Genomic DNA, 26816 nt, shown 5'->3' with positions numbered 1-26816 from the left:
ATTTTCATACAACTACTGAATTTATTATAATTAAAATAAGAATAATTAGGAGCAATATATTTTTATTTCAATTGGACTCAAAAGTTAAAAGTTTGTTTTAATCGTCTACCACAAATGTTCTGATTTCAGATAGTTTTCTTTAAAGATAAATTGTCTGGTGACAGTCTTTTGGTGACAGGAGATCTTGTTTGCAGATAATTTCCTTAGAAAACAATTTATGTACATTTTTTACAAGGGGGTAAATCAATATTTTTTTATAAATCTTAACATTTTAAATGTACTCTATTTTTTTTACAAAATGTTTGATTGAGAATCTGTGCAAGTGCTGAATTGTATTGAAGTTAAATTATATTCTTACATACATATGTAATTGTTTTAAATGTGAAAACATAAATTCAATAGTTTCAGGAAGTTGAATGCACGAAAGTATAGAACTATGATGTGAACTTTGTACAGTCTTCCAATAAAATGCATTGGTTGTGTTTTAAACTTAACATTGTTCCTAATTTTCCTCTGAGTTACATTTTGAAGCTCAAATCTTTTACTAAAAAAAAGTCTAGAAAAAAGGGGTAGCTGGTGTTCATTCGGTGGTTATCTGTGGAAGTCTTAATTATGCATTTTCGTGTAAATGGCCCAACACTTGAAACTTCACTTGCTTAAACGTATTAATTATAAATACCATTTTAACTGTTATGCAGACTCTCTCTAAAAATTAGAAAAATTTTCTAATTTAACAAATTATTTTTATGATATAGGATGTGATTATATACCCTTAATACACTCTTCCAATGTTAAATTAATTTATGTTAGTTTTAGTACTCCTGTATGGATGTAGAAACTATAAAGTAAGAATTTCTAAGGATGTGTTTTTAATGTTTTTGGAACTTGTGATGAATGTATCAGTTATGGTTATAGTTAATTGTGTTCTTAGTTGTTTCAATTATGCTAAGTTAATTTTACTATGTGTACACACATTGAGGTCTTTTTAAAAACATTCATAAATATGTTATACCAGTAATGGGGAATGTCAACAAATCTTAGATTATGATGCGAAGATGAACTATTTTCATCTATTGTTTCAACACAATTATTATTTTTCATGAATTCTGTGTTCTATTGTTTTGATCCTTTTAGGTTATGTCTAGCATGGTTATATTCTCTTATCTTTGGGTTATGAAATCATTTTAATGCAGTTAAAACAATTAACAAAAGTGAAATTTGTATTATGTTTATAGATAATTTTTGTCATTTTTAGAGAATTTAAATGTAATTGTAATGTTTTGTGCTCAGTGAATTTATATGTATTTTGGTTCCAGGCCATCTTCATGGAATCATAATAGCCAGTGGTTCCTTAGCTCTGACAACAGTCAATTAAACTTGGTTATTTTGGGAATTGATGGATTGGCAGAAGAGTTAGCCAATGAAATTCATGTATGTATTCAGTCATATTGTAAAGTAATCTGTGTTAGGAACGCTTCTAATTACTGTGGAATCTGGGTATAGTAACTTTCGATGCTGGGTGATAAAATTGTTGCTGTAACAGATTTTCTTATGATACACTGATAGAGAGGTCTGTTCGGAAGAGTTCCTTTAGTGATTTTAAGTGTGAAGGGTTTTGTTATTTTATGGTCTTAGACACCCGACTCGACTTTATCTTATGGTGTGAGGTTGTCCACATGGCTGATGAGATATTTCCTACATTTTTTGCATCTTTTGCATCTTTTTACATGCTCCATTCTCAGTAATGGGCATGCTATATGTTATAAATACACTTGTTGTTGAATGGGCTCTCGGGCTTCCCACGTGCCTTAACATGCAGCACGTACTCTCGTTTGGAAAGATGGAAACATACCTAGAATAAGTTAAAGTTGTTCATTCATTATTTGCATATTGCAATAGCTGGTAACTGTTAAAATTGCCAATCTGCAAGCACCAGGTTGGCCAACACAAAGCGATGCAGAAAGAACAGCAGAGACACATCTGTCCTCTGGTGGACGGACGATAACTTGGGCATTAAGGGTGCACTGGCATTAATTTGGTTAGGTACAAAAAAACATAAACATACACCATAAAGTATTACATAACAAATTAAATATGCAAGGCAGGTACATTATTTAAGCTGGGAATTAAGGCAGGTACATTATTTAAGCTGGGAATTAAGTTGGCACCATCCGAAAGTGATACATCATATCTATTAGTCATGATTAAATAAAAGCACTATTATTATAACATGAAAATCATAAGAAAGTGTACAAACTCTACAAAGTACACTTGATACAGCTGATGTGCATGCACTCCTGCCAATCATCTGGGGTTACCGACATGCTGTTCGAACAGCTACTCCTGCACGACACATGAGATCAATGTACTGGCCAGCATGTCACCACATTTACTATGCACCAAAATCATTGACTTTATTAACAAATAGTTAGGCACACAAATTTTTTGCGACCATGAGTTTTTCATGCCAAGTTGTGAATTTGGCACCAAAACACAAATTTCTCACTTTTGACAAAAACTGTGCAAAATTCTCATTTTCCCATGAAATTTATACAAAATGTAGTTAAGATTATTTATTTATAGCGACAAGATTAACACTTTGTGTTAAATTGACCTCACGAATCACTGCGGGTGAGGGCCTCAGACTTGAAATTTGTTTGTGTACCATATAGTATAGTTATATTTAGTATTGTGGTATAACAGCGGACAGTTGGCTAGCAATGCCCACCCAAAATGTTTGGGCAGACAGAAAGAATGGCTTTTATTCCCTAGACAGAAATACTGTAATGTGCAAGTACTGTAACTGTCAAGTGTCGTGGGAAAGGAAAGTTTCCGTGGTAAAACACCTATCGGCTAAACATTTAAGTAGTTTTCAAGAACGGGATAAAAAAATCTTCCCAACTCCAGACATCAATTGCAACCTGTTTCAGTAGGTCTGAAAAGAGGAAACAGACAGTTGAGTATCTAGGAAAGAGAGTCACAGAGACATTTGTTAAAGTGAACAATCCACTAGAAAAACTTGAAAATGTACAAATGCAACATTTCTTCAACAAATTTATTGAAATAAGTGGAGCTGTTCCCTGTGCGAGAGTTCTGCACGAAAAATATTGCCTGCTTTACATTAAGCCAGGGTTGATTCAATGAAAAATGAACTTAAAAGGAAAAACATTTCCATATACTGTGATGAGACTGATGCAAGAGGAAAATGCATTTTTGTGGTTTTATTTAAAATGGTTGAAGCTACAGTCACTCCGGAAATTATTGTTGTTTTATGTTTACAACCTTGATACTGCATATTCCAAAATGTGTTATAGGGCAATTTTGGAATCTCTGAAAAAATATGAAATGATTTTTGATGATGATGTGGCCCTTGTTTCTGATACTGCAAAATATATGGTTAAGAGTTATTGCTCGTTGAAAAGTATTGTCTGACCATGTTTTGATTATTCATTGCTGGGCACACAAATTTAACCTAGTTATCAATGTCCTTGTGAAATAAGTACCTGAACTCCAAAATGCATCTTCCAAGGTGAAATCTGCTTTCTTAAACACAAGGAAGAGCAAACTTCTGTTGCCTGGGCATTTCTTTACAAGAAATACCAGGCCAAAATATTTTTTTTTCTAATGTTGAGTATGAGTAGGTGATCTTCATAGTTCGACTCATTGTGTTACATAGATGTCCAAATTAAAAAAAAATTACAAAGATAAGGGCATTAGGACTTCCGCATTATAAAAAGATAACTGAATGATACAGGTATAATTAATAGTCAAATTGCATTATATATATGTGTTTATTTTTATATCTTCACCATACAAAAAAATTTATTATATCTTTCATTGGGATTTTTTTTTCAGTGAAAGGGGCCAGCCAGACCTTTTAAACAAGTGTTAGAATTATTTTTACAACATTTTATGAGTTCATGACTTTTGAAATTTGTTTGAATTAACTTAGGTGCCCTGTATTGAAAAATGAAAACTTTCAGTCCATTTTTTAAAAAATTGGGATTTATGCTAAACATTAAAAAAAAATTATAAAAAAATGATATCTACTACTTTTATTCTTAACTGAAGTATACTAATGTTCAGAGCATTGAGGGTTTTGGCATTGTTGTAAAATAATAATAATTATTATAATTTCACTAAGTTTACAAAATTTGCTTGTATTATTGTCGCGATTCGGAACGATGAAAAGTAAATAAATAAAATTGCTTTGTTTTTGCACCACGGAAACACTCGTGTGTGGCTGTTATCGGAGACTTGAACTTAGTCTCAATTGATGAAGTTTATAATTCACTAACTCAATCGTTTCACCATTGCAAATAGAATTTTTTTTTCGGTTCATTGCAGATTTTCAGGTTAGTCTACTGCTGGCCCGCTGTCACCTCAATATCAGTGTCTGGCAAAGCTTGCAGATACAAAAAAAAATTGGTTGTCTAAAGTTGGTTTACGGACGATAGTTTATTGTGACAACGTCATAACAAAACATTGATGAAATGTTTGCATACTTTTATGAATAAAATTGAATCATTTTTATTGAATTATCACTATTTTGTATGGATACAAAGAAGGAGTGAAATGAAATCTACAATTTAATTGATAAATTAACTTTTATTTACACTCATTAATTCAAATATGTTTATTACTTTAACGAAGAGATTATTTTAACTATAACTTTTATACATGTTTGCTATTTAACTTCTTCCAATCTGTGTTATTCTGTTAAGGATAGGATGATGAAAGGAAAAGTAGGAAATGAATGGGAGTGTTTCAAGTTTAATGTGCCTCGAAAAAGTCAAGTCGATGGTTGTTCCAATCCAGTGGAAGAGAGATAGATGCGGCGCAAGCGTACAATGAGCGTAACGGTGCACAGCGTAATGGGACAAAGTGTGTAACGGGATACTTTTTCGTGCGTGCAGCCGGCGTTCATCGATTTATTAGACGTCACGTCAAAAAAAAATGTTATCCGATAACACCTTGTGAGGTCATTACCAGGAATAGTTGTTGTGACACTTTGACTGACAAAAAAGCAAGTGAAATGTATTTAAATAAGTAATTACAAGGTCGTTCCCTGGACTGGTCGTTGAAACTCCTTGACCATGAACACATCAGTGAATATTTCCAGCCCACCGCTCTGATGACACTCCCCAACTACTGGCCAGTCATAGCCCTACGTCAACTTTCTCTTCCCCTGGTAACAGCAGATCATCCACGTTGCCAAAATCCCTACTTTATTTATCTTTAAGTCACTTACGTTTTACATTAAATCATTAGCATGGAAATTAGCAAAATATTATAAATAGTATTAAAATACTAACATTTTATAGTACTGTACGTACAGTTTTGGCACCTTTAATTTATTATTGCGTAATGGAGATGCAAAACCTGTGTGCACTTTTGAAAATCCAGGGCACCTCATGAAGAATCAAACTTGCTTCACCATAGAGAGACACTTTATCATGGGCAACCTGCCTGGGTATGCTACAAGATTTTTCGAGATAACATCATAGAAATAAATTTTTTAATAAAATGAATTTTTTTTGGTTATATCTCTCAAATACTTCTTCAGGAGTGAAAAATTTAATTTTAATTGACATTACAGCAACCATATTCAGTTTAGCACACAGTAACATTGCTGCAATACAATCTTGCTACTGCTTGGATGGTGTTAGGAGTGAAAAATGTGAGTTTCATGAGTAGCATGAGTAAACTCCTCCCACATAAACCCGGCAATTACTTAGCACAGTTACTTAGTCAAGAGTGATAGAGTGATACATTTTTTTAAAACTTCTACAATTTTTCACTTTCTTGTGATACATGAGATGCTTCACAATATGTAGTAAAAAAATAATAAGTAATAGTAATTATTACATCAAAAAAGCCCCAATCCTCATGTTCAGCCAAGCGTTTGTGAAGCAATGCTACAGTGCTCCATTTTTTCTTCTACCCAGTAAAACAATAAGGATTTACACCTTAAAAAATGAATTCAATTAAAATTAAAAAAATGTGTGTATACAGTACACAATTCTAACACTGACTGAATACTATTTTTTTGGTATCTAATTATGTATATACATAGATTAAAAAACTTATAAAGAGTAAAATTTGTGTAGAAAAATTACACAATTACAATCATGATCAAATTTAATGTTTGTACTCCAGGAAATAAAAAAAGAATTAGAAGCTCTCCCAAGAAAACCATTTACACATTTTTTTAACTGCACACAAAAAAAATCCAAAGCACCCTGAGAAAACCTTTTTTACACCACGCACATGAAATCATCAATTTGGAGCAATCCGAGAAGACCAGTTTTTAGTCCCAAAATTAAAAAAAAAAAAAATGTTCTGGCAGCTCGTGCCAAAATTTCACTTCTGATCTCACAGTGTTATTGTGTTTTATCAGCTCTAATGTCCTTGTTGATGAGACATTAGAGTCCTAATTAAATTTAAAAAAATATATACACCAAAAGTGGCTTAGCTTGTATTGAAACACACACAATGTAACTCTTTATGTTTTTATGTCTTCTAGTAGGAATGTAAGATATTTTACTATTAACATACTAATTTATTTCAGTACATAAAACATTATTTGGGTTAAATGGTACTACGTATGGGCATATATATTTCACCTCGTATAGTTTTCTAAAGTTAGCTTGAACATTAAGTGCCGATAAAGATTTTTCTCAGTATGCTTAAGGGTGCTTTTTTTTTTTCGTGGGAAAATGGAGGTTTATCAATAAGGTATTAATTTTTTTTTGCTAGGCAGGCATATTTAGAATAAAGAGAGATGTTCAAAGGATATTTAGAATTTTTAATTCTTCCCGAAAATGCATAAATATCAAACTATTTTTATGTATGTTTTATTGACAGTGTGGTCATTATAGATGGTAACACAGCACAGACCAATGATAATGGGACAGGGATTGGTCTTGGCCTATAACAGAAAACTTTCGCAGGATTTATCTGGAGTGATTTCAAAAAACCATAAATAAAATTGAGCCCATGGTGGGCTGACAGAAATTCAAATCTGGGTCCTCAGGAATATGAATCCATTGTTTTATCACTGCACTGACATCATAAGTGCTATCCTTTCATAATTTTGAAGAACATACATGACCACCTTTAAACACTATTGTTATATTCTACGTGCACCTCTTTATTCCGTTGTTCCATACATGTTACAGATTGGTGCATTGCCGCACTTGTACACCAAAACCTGAGTCAGTCGTGCCACACTTAACCTCTTAATCTTCCTTCACTTATTCCGTACAACATAACATATTCCACAACTATAAAAAAAACATAAACAGGGAATTGCTGTCAACCAACCTTGTCCAAAAAAGTTAGAAGAAATTTTCAAGTTGGAAAACCTGGAAAAGATACAGAATTTAAGGATTTAGAGATTTTTGCAACCTATCGTAAAGAACTTAAGATTTCTGACTAACCTGTAAGGTATCTGGAGTTTTCTTGGCTAGAAGTTATCTACATATTTTTTTGTGAATCCAGAGGCGCTATTAGTAGGCATGTGACCGGGTTCAACTTGATAGGACACAGGAAATAAATTTTGTTTCGGAAGAGGGTAAGAGAAGCAGTCTGCTAGTAAACTGGTTATCTGAAATTGTGTTGTTATTCAAGAATTATTTTGCAGTAATGTACAGTTTTTGTGTGTAGTTTTAATTGTGTTTTATGCCTGTGCTACTTGTAGTTAAACTAATTTTTTTTTCTGAATTGTTTCACAGAAGTTAATTTTTTTGTTTACAGGAACAGTGTGATGATGATGAATATGAAATTGACTGCCATTTATACAGTATAGACTACAGAATTATCGATGGAGACGTCAGTTTACCAGAAAATACGTTTACTACATCAAATTTTTCACCTAATGGTAAATAAGTTTCATAAACTTTAAAGAATTTAAAACTATTTTTCGTAAACTTTAAAGAATTTAAAACTCTTTTAACTAGAGGTGGGATAATAAAAAAATTGCGATAAATTTTAATAATTAAAATTAATATGATGAATGTTTATTCTAATTTACTAAGTTTAACCATTTGTTAACTAACAGTACAATAAATTATAAATTTAAATACATGTTTCTGTAAATATTAAATGTTGCATGTTTATTATTGAAGTAATTTTTTTAATTGAATTATTTATTGAGATTTATTTTAATCAATTTGATACATGATGCACGCTGTTTTAATTCCCCTTTGTGTTTACAGTAAAAAGACCAGGGTTTCAGGAAAAGGAAAATCAACAAAATTTCTTGATTAGTAAACTGTCATAACAAACACAAGCTTCATGCCTTCAAAGCCAGTTAAAATAACGGTTCAAAACCCACTATAATCTTAGGGTTTCTGTTATAAGCTTCCATGTTCATATCCATGCAGGATAAAATCCTGTCTTTAGCCTTTCTTGATTCACTTAGTGTAATTTAAAATGCCATTAGTTGTTCTAGATGTTATGTACTTATTGCTTGCTCTTGCTTTTAGGATGTTTTTGTGTATATTCTAATCCAGACGGCTTTGAATATGTGAGAGACAGCCTGGAAAAAACACTTTTGTCAAATTTGGAACAAGATGACAGGCTCCCATTCCAAGGACTTCCTATTGTTATTTTATTTGTTGGCGATCCTTCAGTAGATAAATGTGAATTATCACAACTCCGGGAAGAAGGCCAGAATTTGGCTGATAGGTATGTTATCATATTTACTTATTTGCTTAGTCATTACATTACAAACTTATTGAATTTATACCAAATGTTTTGAATAAATTCGATTGTGAAACCTCATTAGAATCTTATAATTAGCATATGTAAGATACAAAAGTCAAATATAAATCATTTAGACCCATAACGGCTAAATTTACGTAAAGATAGTGCATGTTACCATAACGGCTAAAAATATGTAAAGATAGTGCATTTTACCAAATGTCTAAAAGTGTTATGTTTGCAAGTCTCCTGCATTAAAAATAAGACTGCCTGTTTATGAAACAATGGTTTGTTTCATAGAATTACACGTTCTGAGTAAAATGATAGTCAACTGTGTAAAAATGTTGACAGAAATAATTAGTGGAGACTGCAGTGTAAGCAATCCTGACATTTTGGAGCGTAGTTCTTTTAAAATATTAGTTTGTAGGAAATCAGGCACTTTACTTCTACAAAAAAAAATTTAATTTATTCAAACTTTAATTTGTGTTGGGACTAAAATACTGCACGTTACTAAACCTGTGACTGTCTTGGAACCTCATTTGTTTTAATCAAAGTTACGTACCATCTTCAATTTTCTTTGTTCCAGTAGCTATGTTTAAATAAAGATTGGTTATGGAACTGTTAGCAACAGTTATTTTTATTTTTTTATGAGATTTTGCAGAACTATACATGTAAATGTATACATATTAACATGTAATTGTATCAGGATAGTTGCACCTGTTAATAATTTACGTAAATTTAATTTTTGGTACGTTTCAGCTTATATATTACTAGGAGGTTTACTGTTAAATTAATTTTATACCATTGAGACCCCTTAACATAATAGTTGTGTTTCAAGGTGTGTTTTTTTTTTTTTTTTTTTTTACTTTTTCTATATACAAACATCATGTTTACATATCTCTTGTTAAAATATTAAACTTTTAATCATTAAATGCTCCATATTTAGTAACCAGTTTTACTGTTTGCGATAAAGAAATGTATAAATTTGGGATACTTAAATCACATGCATGTTAAAAATAAAATTATATTTTTCAAAGATGTGCTTGTAAATCTACTTATTAATATATGTAGCTGGGAAAAATAGGTTGTAAATGAAGATAACATCTAACATCAGGAGATACTGACTTTGTATTTTTCATAAAAAATTAATTAGTTAAATGCAAATGTGCAAAAAGTGCAAATACAGTAAACCCTCGATTATCCGGGCCTGGATTATCCGGTTTTCGGGTTATCCGTGCTTGATTTTTTTATGAAGTTTTAAAAAAATGACAGGGTGTAGCTACGCCGCGCTCTTTTTTTTTTTTTTTTTTTTTTTTTACTGCTGTGTCAGAAAGCTATTTACCTGACCCTTCAGACCCTCGTTCCCCCGCCACCTACACCCGTCAATTTGTCACACTGTAAAACAAAAAGGAATGCCTTGACTGCTGCTTCCGGCTCAACTCCCCCCTCCCCAAACGCATACGTAAATTTGACACACAAATGTGTTTTACATTATCACAGTAATGTTCACAACTTTAATGATATTATATTAATAAAAGTGAATTCTTTGTGTTGCGCATCTCAACATAACGGTGGTATCCCTGGTTCCTCCACACAACTAGACAAAAAAAATTTTGTGAGAAAGCTCAGACGCTATTGGAATATTGCATCATTAAAACCTGTAAAGCTACACAAGAAGAGTGCTTGTGTTTTTTTTTTGCCACGCACACGCACAAAAGGAACAGGGCTCTCGTACACACATACACACATGGGGGGGGAGGGGGGGGGGGCAGAGAGTGGGGTGGTTTAGGAATTTTCCCTCTACCGGCTGAAGCAGCCAGTAACACAATGGGAGGGGGATGGCTTCATGAAACTGCCGAACGAGAGAGAGAGAGAGCTTGAAGAGAGAGAGAGCTTGAAGAGAGAGAGAGCTTGAAGAGAGAGAGAGAGAGAGAGCTTGAAGAGAGAGAGAGAGAGAGAGCTTGAAGAGAGAGAGAGAGAGAGAGCTTGAAGAGAGAGAGAGAGAGAGAGAGAGAGAGACAGAGACAGAGACAAAGAGAGAAAGGGAGCATGTTGTTCGCCACCAGACACCCCTTCCTCACCCCACACCCCCACCCAACAACAGCCATCATTCTTTCTCGGCATAGCCACAGCCCTCTCTCGCTTTTCAGCCTTTGTTTACTGCATGAACCTTTTTTTCCTTCCAACTAACGGTATTTTTCCTTGTTTGAAGATGCCATTTAAATCACTCTTTCTTACGAAAGAGCCAACAAGGAAGCACTCGTAATAACCAGATTAGTTTAGGATTACTATTTACGTAGTCAAACTGACGGTGCATTTCAAAACTCTTGTAACTTCGAAGGTCTCATAGTATCCCATACTCGTAGTTATGACTGTAAAGTGCATCCTAATTTTAATAGGCGGAATTAACAAGAAACAATATCTTGCTGCGCGAGGTAGAAAAATAAAATGCAATAGCTGGAAGGGGGAAAAAAAGGTGTATAATATTGTGCTGTGGTTCAGACACTTATTTTGTAGTGACCCCGGATAATAGATCGTTAAAAGGGTGGAGGGAGATGCTGAGTTGGGACTGCCGCCGCTCTCCCTCCCGTAGCAATAAAGGGGACAGGAGAAAGATGGCGGCAACACAGTGCCAGTATTGTTTACGGTCCAATAAGCTGGGACACGGTATACAAAGCCTTTGCTTGTACTCATAGAATTCTACTGAAGAGACACTCTTTTGCCAGTAAATACACCATTTTTAAGTGGTGAAACGGATTATCCGGTTTTTTTTTATGGGCATTCAATTATCCGGGCATCGGAAAGTCCCAATTAACACTGATAATCGAGAGTTTACTGTACATGAAAACTTGCAAGGAAACAGGATTATATAACACACGTGATAAATGTATGATTTTATTGTTTGTGAGAAAATGAAATGATTTATTAATGAAATAAATTTTTTCATTAGGCACCATTGTTCATGTTAGCATAAATTGTAGATAGAGCTGATATAAATAATAATTTGAATATTTGTAGGGTGAGGCCTAACATGACAATGCACAGTATGGCCATAGTATAATAATTTAATTGGGAAGTTTGTAAAATGTTATATGTTAATGAATAACATTCTAGCAGATAGACATTTTTTTTCCCAATGAGCTATAAAATTATATTATTCCAAAAATGGTTTGAAAACTTCACCATAGCATTGAAGCAGCCTGGCATCACAAACTAATAATTATTAATAGTAACTAGAAATATATATTATTTAAATTGTTATTGAAACCATAATTAATTTTTCTTATTTGTCTTATTATTAAAATAATTCTTATTCCAAATGGTTTAGAATACAATTTCTGAGTAAACAGGCAGCTTTGATGTTGTTTGTTTTTTTCTCGGTCTTAACTAAAATGCAAGTATTAATAATGTATATCTAGATTAAGGAAAATATGGTGCACAATTCAACTACTTGTGTCATTTAAACATTTTTATACTTTTATTTCTACATGTTAGCTTGTGAGTATATTATTTGTATAGTCACTCATACATTCAGTTCCTATGAAGTGACAATATTACTAAAAATTGTCTGTATCATTGTATTTTTTTTTTTTTTTCATAGCCTTCAATGTCCATTTATTGACGTCTCCTTAAAAGATAATGTTTTGGAAAAGAGATTTAATGCATCATTGATTGCTGAAGCTCTGGGTCAGCTTATTCAGAGTATTCACCACAGAGCTGGCTTTCTGGGTGTTTATCAATCAGTTTTGGAGTCACTGCATCCTGATATAAGGTAATATATATATTAGATTAAACTTTAGTTTCTAATCTTTATAAAAGAGGTTTATGGAGACAGGAAAATGAAAATATGAAAGATGAATGAGAAGGGTATTATTGTTAACTATTAAGAGGGCTTCAAAAACTATCTAGCAAATAATACAAATTACCAAAGAAATTAGGCTGAGCCATAACTTGTACGATGGAATCCACCACCCTGTTTTTTGATGAGAATGATCTCGCCAAGGCACCAGAGAAGTTGTAACTAACAACTCGTAGCTCAGCGAAAAGATATTTAAGCGAGAGGATACCAGAAACTTTTGGCATTGAGACAGTTGTCATTGCCAAAACAAGCCTGCTTGTGGACCATCAATGCAAAATAAAGAATTAAGAAAGGAAAAAAAAAACAATCCCAATAGTTATTCAATGACCAAAGAATTTTAAAACATGAATTAAAGAGCCGTAAATTATATGTTTCAAAACAAAGCCTGTTTACTTAAACTTTTAAATAATCTTTTATAAATTTATAACTTTCGTAAGAATGACTACTATAAGACATGTCATAGTAGTATTTCAGACAATTATTTTTTTGTACTTTCTTTATACAATTAAATTAAAATAATAAAACAAGGAGGGTACCTGGCCTATCTTGTCGTCAAAATACCTACCCAAGTTTAATAGGGTAGTAAAATAAACTAAAATCATTCCTTTAATATATATAAACAGAATCAACCACCAAAAAAAAATTTCACCTTACAGCCTTAGTAAATAATTATACGATGGCAGAGTGAAAGCTACGCCATGGAAGTCACATCCTACGTACATTTTAAATGAAATAAAACTAGATACTTAACTATATGCTGTGATGACCTTTTGAGGGTCGTCCGATCCTCTGATACTTATGACACGACACCAAACAATATCATCATCGTCAAAAACTCTCTCCCTACCAACTTCAACTTCCTCCTATGAGGCCCTCGGTCACTTTTAAATACTACAAACGGCTAGAGTGCCAACTTGCCCAAGATTTGTGGAATAGTTCACTCACAGATCATGCCATAAACCACAATCTGGGGCTTGCCGACCAATCACTGCCCAGACTATTGGCATGACCAACAGTTGAAGAGCAGACCGCTCGTATCCAGCACGCTGTGTGCAGCCCAGCTGTTCCAGGGAGAGAATCTTGCCCAAGACTATAGGCAAGGTCAGTTGTAGGAGTCAGGACATTCCAAGAATTCCGCCGGCCTCAACCTGCGGCCGCTCGTTCCCAGTAGAGCTGTGTCGATATGAATTGGCAGAAGCTGATTTTGCCAATATTCAGTTGAATCAGCATTTTTGCCGATTCACAATACACTTGTTAATTTTCAGCAGATTTTACTGAAAAATGAAAGTGTCCTAACCTAAAAATCCACCAGTACCCTTTTCACTTTTCGTAGTACTCCATACTTTGAACTTGCATCATTTATTAGCTACGTGTGCCAGCCGTACATATCAAACTTAACGTTGTTGAATTTATTACATTGTAAATAAGTATATCACCAGCACTGTAAAGTTAGATGCGAACAAAAACTTGATGTATTAGAGCATTGCTGCCACTACAAACAATGGAAATGTTCATAATATTGTGATGGAGACATTTGAAAATTAACTTAAGTCAAGCTTTTAAAACCGACACAACAGTAGCCCTGTGCACGCTACACGTACATGAAACGGCGAACCCAACCTGTAAGGACAGTGACCCTGACAGCTCGGACAATTCAAATACTAGACTAAAGAATGGCCTTATGCAGTCCGGGTCCGTTGAAGTTGAATGCTATTCAAAAAACAAAATGTCTGATTGTTTATAGTAGCTGAAAAACAAAAGCACTTTCGACCTAAAGACAAAAGGTTTGCAATACTGATCATTAATTACCTTAAAACAGTCTTACACTATTAATTATTATATGTAAGAAAGAGATATTGGGAGTGGTTGCATATCGGGCTCAGATGGGCATAGCCCCGGACAAAGTCAATTGCCTCCCCCCCCCCCCCCCCCCCCCTCCGCGAAATTAGCCCAATCTGTCTGCACGTTGCAGAGGACAGCTGAGTGGGTGTGGACCGTAATCATTATTAAAAATAATTATACATCAGCTTTGAATGTGAATGATAGTCTGACGTTGGCACATACGTATTAGATATAGTCCCCATTATTCAGCCGAGCAGTTGTCGGGCCAGGGAGGTGAGGCTGGTAGTACCCGGCTTTGGCTCGAAAGTTCCGGGGGGGGGGGGGGGGTTAATTGGGTAGATTCACGTGTCCTGTAGAAAATGCATTCGTGTTAGCGGTGGTGTTGGGTTGCTACAAAAATAATTTTTGTCTTCCTATTTATGTGCACACAAATTTGGAATAGACATTTTTGTAATTTTGCTCTTTGTTTACCTTAGCTGGGTTTATACGTTTCCATATTGGCAACTACACAACATTTAATTGAACTGAATTCTAGTGAAAGTTTCCCACGTTAGCCACCATTTGTTGTCTACTGCCTTTCTGACTGTTCTGTTACGGGTGAAAATCGCTGAGGCGTCAGTTGGCGCCAGTTCACAGAGCATGGAGACTGGTTGCTCCCAAGGCATGTTGTCACCAGGTGGTTTGATGACAGTTGTAGGCCCTCCAGGATGGTGCTGACTCGTCAGGACAATAGAAGTTAACACAAGGGCATCAACATGCAGCTGTCCTGGTCAGAAGCTGGGGGAGGGGAGTAGTGGTAGGTTTGAAGACCATTGACCTTGCAGCCCCTATTCGTTGTCATAGCTGTGCACCTAGCGGTGTTAGTGGAACAGCTGGGACACCAAGGGTTAGTGCCAGTGTAATATAGTTTTATTCATTCATTGTTTATAAAGATATACTAAATTTTTCACCAAGTAAAGTGGGATAAGAATGTATTAAGTTTTATCGTCAAGAAAATAACTTTCATCATGATCATGTTGAAAACTTATTTTCAGTTTCTTTTGATTATAATGAAATTTATGTATTAAATTGTATTGTTTTTAACATTACTTGAGAAGTGTTAAAATGAACTATATAACATGTTTGTTGTGGTTAATTTTAATTCTCTTATTTCTTGTTTTAGGATTATATTGTGTATGTTCTGTGGAGATCCATATTCGGTGGAAAATATTTTGGGACCTTTACTAAGCCACCAGTGTTGTTTTCTGAGCGGTGAACGTAGCATAATCCTGGAAACATTTCTTGGTGATTCGAAACGAAAAGTGGAAGTTATAATTTCATCATTCCATGGAGCAAATGCATTTAGGGATGAGCTTGTACATGGCTTTATTTTGGTGTATTCCACGAAAAGAAAGGCTTCTCTAGCAACACTGAAGTAAGTTGAATTTTTGCTTATGCTCTTTAAATACATTTTGTACATTAAAAAATGTTATATCTGCTTGAATATTTATTGCAGTTGCTAAATGGCTTGTGCTTGAATGTTTTCATGAAATGGATATACATTAAAAAAAATATTATCATATTGTTTTCCTTTAACTTTAATTTTTTATTTGTAATTATTCTCTCATTTTTAAATGGGGGAAAAAAAACCAACATATTTTTACAGTTTATGATGAGATGATTGCAAAAACCATTTTTAAACCACAGAAAGCAATCTGATGGTTTGGTTGTTGAATCAGTCACTACTTATAACTATCAAGTCCAACTTCATAATGTATGGAAATTTAAAAAAAAATATATATATATATTTCGTTTATCAAATTTTTTTTAGTTAAATGCAGAATTTAATTCATTTACGTTAGTTTTTAAGTGCTAATTTTAATTACTTAAACACAGTGTAGCAGTAATGAGACACAGAAGTAAACTCTTGGTTGTAAATCAATCATTTAACAAATGCACCATATATTATTTCTTTCTATTGTGTCAAACCACCACCTATGAACTATAAATTGGTTTTTAGGAGTTTTACAGCTGAACAGAGCTTTTTTTTTTAAAAATAATAATAGTTTTATAAATATTTGTCAATCGTCATAATTATCTGGCAACATATTGAACATACATTCCAATGTTCTTACTTTCAAGTGTGAAATACCACCATGTAACAAATTTGAATACTATCCAAGCATTAAGAAACAGCTAGTTAAAACCTGTAGTGATTGAGTAAACTGATCTCATGACAAAGCAAACCTAGTTAACTGTACACAATCACTTAATTGCCTGATAGTAGAGAAAGTTGGCCGAAGCAGATAATACACGTTAAAACAGCGTAAAAGTGGTTTGTGGTATATTGAGTTGAATTTCAGTGTTTTTGCCTTTAGTGATTAGGTAATTGCTTAACTTTTTTATTATTTGGTGCAAGGAATAACCTGACAGATTTTTTTCCCAGAACTTTGTGCAAAACCCAGTTAAAAAGTGATACGGTTAGAAATCATTTATTATTGTTTTTATGGAATATTTGGAAGTGAGTTAGTAAAAGTGTATTTTTTTCATGCCCCTAATAGTTAAGTTGATTTTGCCTAGAATTTATATGATAGAATATTTGTATCTGTAACATTTTGATTAAATATTTTTATATATATTTTGATTAAAAGCTTGTAAGGTTGATGCATGGTTTATTTTTGTTCCAGTGCTTTTTCTATGAACATTCCAAATTTACCCATCCAAATCTTGGCTGTGACCGATGTAGGAGGTGCTAATGCATTTTTTAGTAATGATTTGTGTCATTTGTTGATAACGGAAGGAAACGCGACAGCAGATAGATTACAAGCCCATTTTATGACATCTACTTCATCTTGTCAGCAAAAAAGTAAGTATAAGTAAGTATATTTGATACCACTATTATGTTTCATTATTCATTTATGTTTAAAAAAATAATTACATTCATTTAATACTTCAGATTTCACAGCATTTAGACTACTATAGGGTTTTCAATGTTTTCCTTGGTGCTGGTTTATAATTTATGTAATTTTTTACAGCAAATATGTAATGATTTATTGAAATAGTCACAGACTGCAGGAATAAAGGTTGTGACATAAAAACTTTTGTTTTTGTTTTATGTAAGTTGTAATTAGTAACAAGTGCAAAACCAAATATTTGAACATTTTTCTGTGTTGTAGAACAGTTGAAGAAGCAATGCACAGAGAGTCTTTTCTGTCTTAGCCAATTGTGGTGCATTTTAAAAATCTCATTATTATTTTATTAGCTAATGTTCTTGATTTACATCTGTTCATAAAACCGTTGTGTTGCAAATTAACAAAATTTAAAAATATTGGAACATGCTTGGTTGCACGTATGTCGTATATACAGGTCTCCTGCAAAAAAAGTTGACTTTTCATTAATAAAATGTAATAGTACATAATAAGTTTATGTGCTCTAAGTAAAATGACCATCATCTTTGCAGATATGGCCATTGATGAATCAAAATAATTGGAATTATTGATTGACCTAGCTGTGTTTTATCTATCAACTAATAAATTACATATTCCTTGTATAGTAGTGAAATGGTAATTTTTTAACAGTTAGGGTTGTTACATTGAACCTAAAAATTTTTTTTTACGTAAAATGTATATGAAACAATATGATTCTCAAAAATATCCAATACACATTTCAAAAATAGAGCCAAGATTTACATCACATTGCCACAAAAAAAAAATTCTCAAAAATTTGAGATTTTATTTGAATCTTGAACATAGAATAGAATAATAGTTTTACATGGAGTTAGTTAATTTTATTAGGTTTACATGATATTGAAATAAAAAAGAGCAGCCAAGGTTATAGTTTGTACCCAAAACTTCCTTCGCACTAGGAAGATATAAAATATTTACTAAAACAAGACAAAAAATCCGAACTTGATAAATTTAGACCTTATCTCATCTTCTACTTGGCACATATTGCCACAAGAGGTTTATGAATGTTTGTGATTTTAACATATCACAATATTGTAAAAAGATTCATGACTTTAACAAATTGCAACATTATCAACAAGGTTCACTTTACATACTGCATTGGGATGATAAGCTCATGCAAAGGGGTAAATAAAACTGTGGGAGTAACAGTATTGGCGTGAGCTACAGCTTACAAAAAGGAAAATGTAGGGCCTATTTATTTCTTGCACATGACAAGCTTCAATACAGAGGCACGAAATAACAACAAAAATTACGTTTTAAGATCCTGCATTCACAAGGAATTAACGAAACAAGACTGAAAAAAATTTACTTATACCATATAAAATCAAACAAGACGTTGAAAGCAACCAAATCTATGCTATCCCATTAAAGGCCATGACCGCAAATTTGTACTCATAAGTTGATAGAATGTGGTAACTGTGACAGTAAAATGCCTGATAAGTAGGCTTTTTATATGGACACCAACCGTGACAGTAAAATGCCTGATAAATAGGCTTAGCATATGGACACTGCAACTGGGTTTGGGGGACTTGTACTCTCCCAACAATTAATGTTTTATTTTGTCCCCCCTCCCTTCCCGAAAATAATTTACCCACAATATTTTTAGTAGATAAAAATAAAGTAAAATCAAATTAAAAAAAGTGTGGTATAGATGAGGACACACATCAGTATTATTTACACTGGTGTGCTACTATAAACCTTTAGACTGATGTTGAAGAGAAGATGTAGAGAAACAAGGCTTGACCATGGCACTATTAGTAAAGGAGGTAGGTGTACCTACTCTAGTAACTTGTTTTTGTCTAAGCTTGACGTTTCTGCCGAGCTCTAATGCTAAATGCTGGTATTTCCAAGAAGTTGTCATTCAGAGAAATTTTATACGCCCAACTTAAATAAGTACTAATTAAACTATGGGTTTAACGTTTTGCCTCATACAGTTAGTTATGCACTGATAAGATTTTCATAGTTACTTTAGGGTGTGAACTACATTTGAAACACTCATGTTGATAAAATTGAGTAATGCCGAGAGTTGGTTTAGCACTTCGGACCCTCTTCACATAAGCATGACACCTCAGTAGTCACAGCCACCTAGGACCCATGGCGTACGTACCTTCATTTAGTTTTGTGCTGACTTTTAACAAGTGTTGTGTTACTGATTGTTGGTAATAATAAATAACACAGTGTTCGTTAGAAAGTTTTAAAAATAATAATTTATTTTTAAATAAATAATATTTACTAAGTCAACGTAAAAAAAAATATTACTTCAAGAAATTTACATCTACTGAAAAAAAAAACTGTTTTATCAATAAACACTATCGAAAGAAATTATACGTGAAAAATATACATATATATACACATATACATATATATACATATATATATATATATATTACTGAGAGTTACCTTTAGTGCATTTAGGTGCCTGTGTTCATAAAGTTTTTGATAAAGTACACATCAAGGAAGTAGCAGAACAGTTTTATCTCAAGATCTCAAGAAAGGAATAAAGGAAATTATTATTTGGAAGATTAAAACTTGCTACAAGTTTAATTTTCATTTCGTCGCAAAGGGTCCTTACACACTTACCTTGTATTTATCTACATTACTATGAAAATAACTGATTTATGCAGTATTATCACCATATAGTGGTAGAGTAAAATAAAATATTTTAGGTTTAGCTGTATTATAATAAAATTCAAAAAAGGGTAATGCTTGTGAGACCAAACATCAATAATAAATAGGTGTTGTATCATGACAATGCGCCTTGTCTCACAGCAATTTCGGTAAACGAGTTTTTGGCCAGTAAAGCATTCTTGTAGCTCCTCAGCTTCCTTATTTGCCTGACTTGAGTCTCATGTGTCTTATTTCCTCTTCCCGAGATTGAAAATTCACCTAATGGGACATAGTTTTGGAACACTCGAAAACATTCAAAATGGCTCTAACAGACCAGCTGAAGGCTATTCCTGTATCAGAGTTCCAGCACTGCTGTGAGAATTAGTAGAACTGTCTCCAGCACCTTGTGGCTTCCCAAGGAAGTTAGTTTAAGAAAGACAATACTGAATTATATTATAATTCTATTCAAATAAAAAAATTGAAAAAAATTGAGTCTCATTACTTAATTTTCACACATTATATATGTTAGTTTAGTCAAGGTTGAAACACTGATTGTCAAGCATATACTAGAGTTTACGGCATGACTAACAGATTTGGTTTGTGCTTGTTTCTAGTGTATGTATCATGTTTTATTATCATTATTTTTTAGTTTTTGTTTTTAATTATTTGTTAAATCTTTGGTTTGAGTTTATGTTAACTATAACAAAGAATTTCATTTATCCCATTAAGTATATTATGTTTATGAAGATATTTACAATAAACAGCAGATGATGTTTGTTTTCAGCTGCATTTTTCACTCCATTCTTTAAGGAGGTTTGGGAAAAGAAGCCAGAAATCGAGCAAGCCTTTCACATGGAGGAACCAGTTAATTTAAATGATCTAAATAGTTCTGGAGAAGTTTCGTTAGAAAGGACAAATCGGCATCCTCTCCCACCACCTAGAAATGAGAGCTACCATATAAAAGTAGGATCAACTGAGGGGTAAGTATTTGCATATTTTGTTTTAATAAAATAATAATTTCTGTAACACTATTATATTGTAATTTGTATTATAATAGGACTATTTAATACAAAATTCCAATGCATATTTTCTTTTCATTTTGTTGAGAAAACTCTATAGTCTTCAATAGTTAAAAAAAATAATGCAGCACTACTGTTTACGTTTATATAAGAAGTTTATGTGAAAGTAAAAATAAGTGACACATTTTATTGTTTTTTAATCACATTTATGTACAATGGAAAACAAAAAGTATTATTGGAGCCCTGCTACTTTAACAGTCAAAGACCTTCAACATTGAATCACTTAAAGGTAATTAATAAACTAAAAAGTGATATTGACCCTGTGAGTTATGATTTGACATAGTTCAGGGCTCCGCCCACTGAAGACTGATGCAACTCTTTCTTGCTTCCTTTCCTACCCCCTCCCTAGCTCTTCTTTTCAATATGTAAACAAACCCCATTGCAGCTAGCCATGTGCGTGAGCCTATTCAAATAGCATGCCACCCATTCCCGGCTGAGGGTTTGTGAGAGTGACTTAGATATTACTCTAAATAGTAAATAGTAACTTGTTTATTTTATTACTAAGGGTTTTGTTCTTATCAGCTACGCTTATTTACCATTAAAATAAATAACTTTCATTTATTCTATTGTCTCCAAGTGGACTTGGACATTTCTAAATGCACCCCTGAGCAGCAACAAATTTTCATACTTAGCATACTTAAATGCAAATATTGTAATGGTTACCATATTTAAATTGTGTGAAGCATTTTGTCATGTGTGTTTTCCGTATGCGGCACGACTAAGGTATAACTTAACGGTCAGCAGCGAGGGTGGGAAGGGTGCTGGTCAGACGCCGCTTGTCTTATATCTGGCCCAGTCTGGAGTCGTCACCCCAGGAGGCAAGCCGCTTTGTGCACCTGAGAACTTCATCGTAGATAATCACTGTACACTTCATTCTTTTTATTTAGTACTTTCTTAATATCCTCAGTCCTCGTCTTAGGTGTCAAGACGGTTTAAATATTAATTTGTTAACCCCTTTTCAAGTCTGAAAGCAATTCATAGATTTCTATTCGGCCACGAGGATGATCAAACCTCGCATATAACTATTTGTGCCTTAGGATATTTTAACAGTTTCACATACCTGCCAACTTTTACGGTTTTCCCATCATTTGTATGGAAAATAATCTACATTGAGGTTGTACTGAAATTCTAAATATCTTACACTTTTCAAGTTTACGATTTATTTCTGTCTTTTTTTCTGGTAGTGGAAATATTTTTATTGTTTTTGTTTAGTTTCTGTTACAATATTTTTGTCAAGTATACAAGAAAAGGTGAAAAACATTTTATGGAACTAAATCGAGCTGACAAACTGTACAATTCCTCCCTTTTTTTCTCTCTGTAAAACAACCCAAAATAAAATTTATTTACATGACGTCTAGTTCCGTGGCGGAAATGGCGGCATGTGCTGTTAGGTTGTATTGTTCTGTACATCTTTGGAAGTTTAATACTTGTGTATGAAGATATTTAGTATTCAGTGAGGTTGCTTGTGCCATCATAATCTTGACATGTGTTTAGGTTGGCATATTCGGAACAATTTTCATGTATCAGCACAGTGAAAAAGGCCCGAACTATGCGTTGTGCAGCATGTGCCGTTGTAATTTAAATGTTTTTCATGGTGAAAGAATGCTGTTTCTCATCATACAAAGTGTTTGAAACACGTTAGTAATGTGAAATCTGCTGAGGAAAACAAAAAAAAAATTAGTTTCTTTTTGACGAGCCATACCAATGCCATGGGTATGATTCAAGCAGAATGCCATTTAACCAGGTTTTTAATAAAACGTAACATTTCATTTAGTGTAGCAGGTCACGCTGGAAATTTGTTCTGGAAAATGTTCCTGACTTCAGAAGTATAGTTGTGGGCGCATGAAAACTGCTGCTATATTCAAAGAAATGGAATCAGTAATCTATAAGTCGTAATTTCTCATAAACCAGTACGAATATAGAAATGCTGTTTTTAGAATAGTGGAATAACTTTAGTGTTCAAAAACAGTATTTTCTGATTTTAATTATTTTATTTACGGAAAAGTTACGATGTAAGAATATTACAGTGTACAGATTTGAACAATATAGACTCCACATACGTTTTTATGTTGAACTTTTGTAAATGCATATGACTTAAAAAAAATATTAACTGCAATCTAAAACAACAGATTATATCTCTTGGTAAGTTCACCTATATTTAAATCAATTAGGCTTTGGTTTTATTAATTAATTTTTTTAATAAGAACTTTAATTAGTTCTTTAGGTATTAAGTAGATACAGATATGCATCCATTAAACTATCAATGTTTAAAATGTTGCTGCACTTATGCACTTTCACAAACACTGATTGAATAATCGCATATTATTTACGCAAAATTTAGTGTTTTTCAAATCTTACTGATGGTGTTTTTGCCAAGTTGGCAGGTACCATTCGATATCAATGTGTAATGAAGGTGTGTAAGTACGGATGTGCAATAAAATGTGTCTGTGACCTGTAAGTGTAAGGCATGTGGTAATTACGGATGTGCAATAAAATGTGTCTGTGACCTGTAAGTGTAAGGCATGTGGTAATTACGGATGTGCAATAAAATGTGTCTGTGACCTCTAAGTGTAAGGCATGTGGTAAGTACGTCAGCGTCGCACCAGAGACCCGGGTCTTTAAAGGATTGCACTAGCTCTTAACCAGGGTTTATTCTGAGTATTGTACCCCATGTGCTACGTCACAACCTTGTAACAAGAGTCCCTGCCGGTCCGTATGCCCTTAAATATACTGTGGCGCCCATATTATTCATCACCCCGTGAGCCTATAAGCATGCGCAGGCCCCCTGACATCAGATTAAAGAACTACTCGCATTAACTGCAAAGTTTTCATTGAAGTAACGATCTCTAATAGCGTTAATTATTCATCTGTAATCTTGCAAGGTGGGATGCTCTGGCCTCTCATATTTGTAAGGTGGCCCATGCTGATTTAGGCATTCAGCAGTCAAAACAAATATTTCCTTCGTTCTGTCAACTTGCCCTCACTCCCAAGACTTCAAGGGCACGTCAAGGTTAGAGTTTTTGACTGTTGCGTTCGACCATCTCTGTCATTTTTAGGTTCTTAAAATATTTTCATCACTCCCATTCTGTTCCCTGATACAATGTCAACTGTCGGATGAAATATCACGTGCTGAAGTCTTTCATTTGTAATAAATGACTAATCGTTTCTCCATTAACCAAACACATTTTCTGTATGATTACTTAATATATAATTCTAGATTTCTCCAGGTTTGTGTCATTGAGGTTTTACTAATGTTTTGTGGTTTCCCTCATTGTAATTCCATGTAGACTTCAATACTGGACATTTTATGAACATCGCACAACTATTAAACCCACAAAAATCTATTAAAAAATGAAATAAAATAAATGAGTAATACTTGTAAATAAATAATTTTATATTTAGTTAAATTAATTCCATTTTATTTTAAATGTAAAGGCTACTTTGTATACTGCCAAAAGTGACCAAGTCAAACTATGCAAAAATGAGATTAAATTACTATCTGCTTAATAAAGGGCAGCAGTATAACTCAAAAAAATGCTCAAGTCAGTATCTCAATCAATGTACCAGGATTAAAAATGTAGCTTTTCTGACCAAATCTCAATAACTAAAATGTTTGTAAAAAATTTATGGAGTTTACTTATTCAGTTATGCCACTTCTGACTGGGTCACTTTTGGCAGTATACCAAAGATATGTATGTAGATGTATGATATGTATATGTGTGTGTTATTTATGTAATGTGACTATGTGTATTGACTATATTTAACATGTAGCTATTTGTGTCGTGTATCTATAGTGTTAGCTATTTAAGGTGTCCATAACTGTTTGGCTGGCAATCTAAATCCAAAAGAAATTGATAATTTGTCCAGATTATTATCAGCCAGTTAGATTTTTCGTTAATTTTTAGCGGTTTCTCAAATTGATTAATTGTATAAATATCAAAAATAAAATAATTTATAATCATTTTATCAATGTTTTATATTTTGTTTGTTCAATGATGTTTTAAATATATGATGGAGATAATTTTTTTTTTCAGAAGTGGCTCAGAAATATATGAGCAGCTCCCTACTGATGTTTCTTTTGATGATGGTGTAAATGAGCCCTTGTCTCCGTCCATTCCTGAAGAACGATTATTAAGTCAAAGTGATGATAGCGATATTTATTCCAATGTTGATCAATATAGTCAAATAAATTCGGAATTGATTATCAAGCCCAGTGATTTGAAAAAGAGCAGAAAATCAAAAAAAGGTGGGAATATTGAAAATACTATGTACTATTTTAATATGAGTCTTTTTTTCACAAGTATTAAATACTAATAGGTAAGTTCATAAATTTTATTAGTAGTTTTAATCTATCAATGTATTCGGTTTGAATTTTGTTTTTTATTATAGCACTGTTTTTGTTTGGTTGCCTTTTTAAGCAAACAACATCTTTTCAGGAATAAAATGAAGTGATGTGTGCAATATAAAACTTCATAGTTCAAACCCACACACACTTTTTCTGCCAAAACTTTTAGAAAAAGAAATGAATAAGTGACCTAACCCACTTTAGAGTCACATAGGTTACAATTAAGCTTTCCATGTGTCAAAATTCTATATACTGTATGTATTTTAGGCTACATTCATTTTGAACATAACTACATCGTTCGTATTTGGTTTGCTGATTGTGTATGGTCATTAGGTTGCATGTCCGGCTTGAGCATTCACGAGGTATTGGTTTTTATAGTCCCGGCTGCCTGCACTAGGGTGGTTTTCTCCCAAGTTGTGTTTTATCCCCACTCCAGGTAAATTCTTGTGCATTTGCATAACATATACCTTCCCTGTGCTTTGCTCTCACATTGCGGTTCAGTAATTGGCATCAAGCTGGTGACCAGTATCTATATCACTACTTGGAAAAAATAAAAAAAATTTTTTTTCACTTGTATGGGAAGATGTGGGCCACTAAGGAGTGACATCTATTAGAAAAAACATGCAGACATTTTTGTCTCCTCATTAGTTTTTCAAGTGACCAAGGACTTAAGTTATTAAATATTTAATATTTGATCTACCTATATAAATCATAAAATATTTTTCAAGTATAAAATCTGTGATAAACTTTAAACTAACATAATTACTCTTCGGTATCAAGTACCACTGAAAGAAAAATTAATTTAAAACAAACACCTTAATAAATGTGAATGGGTGAATAAATATGTATTACTCAACTTTAGGTAAAGATAGATAACAAATGTTTTAATCGGATTGCAGTAGCACAGCAAAAATAGAGGTTAAAGATGTGTTGGCTGACTCTGTACATATGTTTAACCCAGATATCTTGCTTAATTAGGAATATACTTCATCTTGTTTCTGATTGGTATTACATAAAATTAAAAGTAAGTTTTTATTAAAGTTCCACTGGGTAATGTCTACATACTACATTTTGTGTTTCACTTTTTCATTTGTTCTGTTTAAAGTTGTGCGGGACAAAAATGTTTTATTAAAGGCTTGTTCTTCATTTATTCTTCATAAAGTTCTGATTGACATCTTGTGTAGCAACATTTTCAGTTTTGCAGTGTATGATTAGCTGCAGTGAATTATGTTTGAACACAAGTATAATTGTGATTATTGGGCTTCAAAACAGTTTAAAACAATTACAATTACAGTAGCCATTCTTAACAGATGTGAGGTTATATTGTATGTCACAAAAGTCTTACAGAAACAAATGTTGCAAAGTATTGGATTGCGAAGATGCCACTAGATTGAAATCTTGCATGAGCGACACAGGGAAATTAGGGGAATGAT

At 33.1% G+C, this 26816-nt stretch overlaps 1 protein-coding gene across 7 annotated transcripts in view; it reads left to right on the top strand.

Annotated features, from left to right (window-relative positions):
* LOC134529773 (rho GTPase-activating protein 190) overlaps positions 1 to 26816 on the top strand; it is a 179273-nt gene that overhangs the window by 58099 nt on the left and 94358 nt on the right. For all 7 annotated transcript variants that reach the window (XM_063364201.1, XM_063364197.1, XM_063364199.1 and 4 more), the window contains exons 11-18: positions 1317 to 1431; positions 7759 to 7882; positions 8490 to 8691; positions 12308 to 12478; positions 15570 to 15821; positions 17074 to 17252; positions 20744 to 20939; positions 25073 to 25284. In XM_063364201.1, the coding sequence (XP_063220271.1) occupies positions 1317 to 1431; positions 7759 to 7882; positions 8490 to 8691; positions 12308 to 12478; positions 15570 to 15821; positions 17074 to 17252; positions 20744 to 20939; positions 25073 to 25284 (1451 nt within the window). The remainder of the gene's footprint in view (positions 1 to 1316; positions 1432 to 7758; positions 7883 to 8489; positions 8692 to 12307; positions 12479 to 15569; positions 15822 to 17073; positions 17253 to 20743; positions 20940 to 25072; positions 25285 to 26816) is intronic.

The sequence above is a fragment of the Bacillus rossius genome, chromosome 2, assembly GCF_032445375.1.
Source record: "Bacillus rossius redtenbacheri isolate Brsri chromosome 2, Brsri_v3, whole genome shotgun sequence".
NCBI lineage: Eukaryota > Metazoa > Arthropoda > Insecta > Phasmatodea > Bacillidae > Bacillus > Bacillus rossius.
The sequence above is the reverse complement of the archived record's forward strand: the minus strand, read 5'-3'. Positions and strand labels throughout refer to the sequence as shown.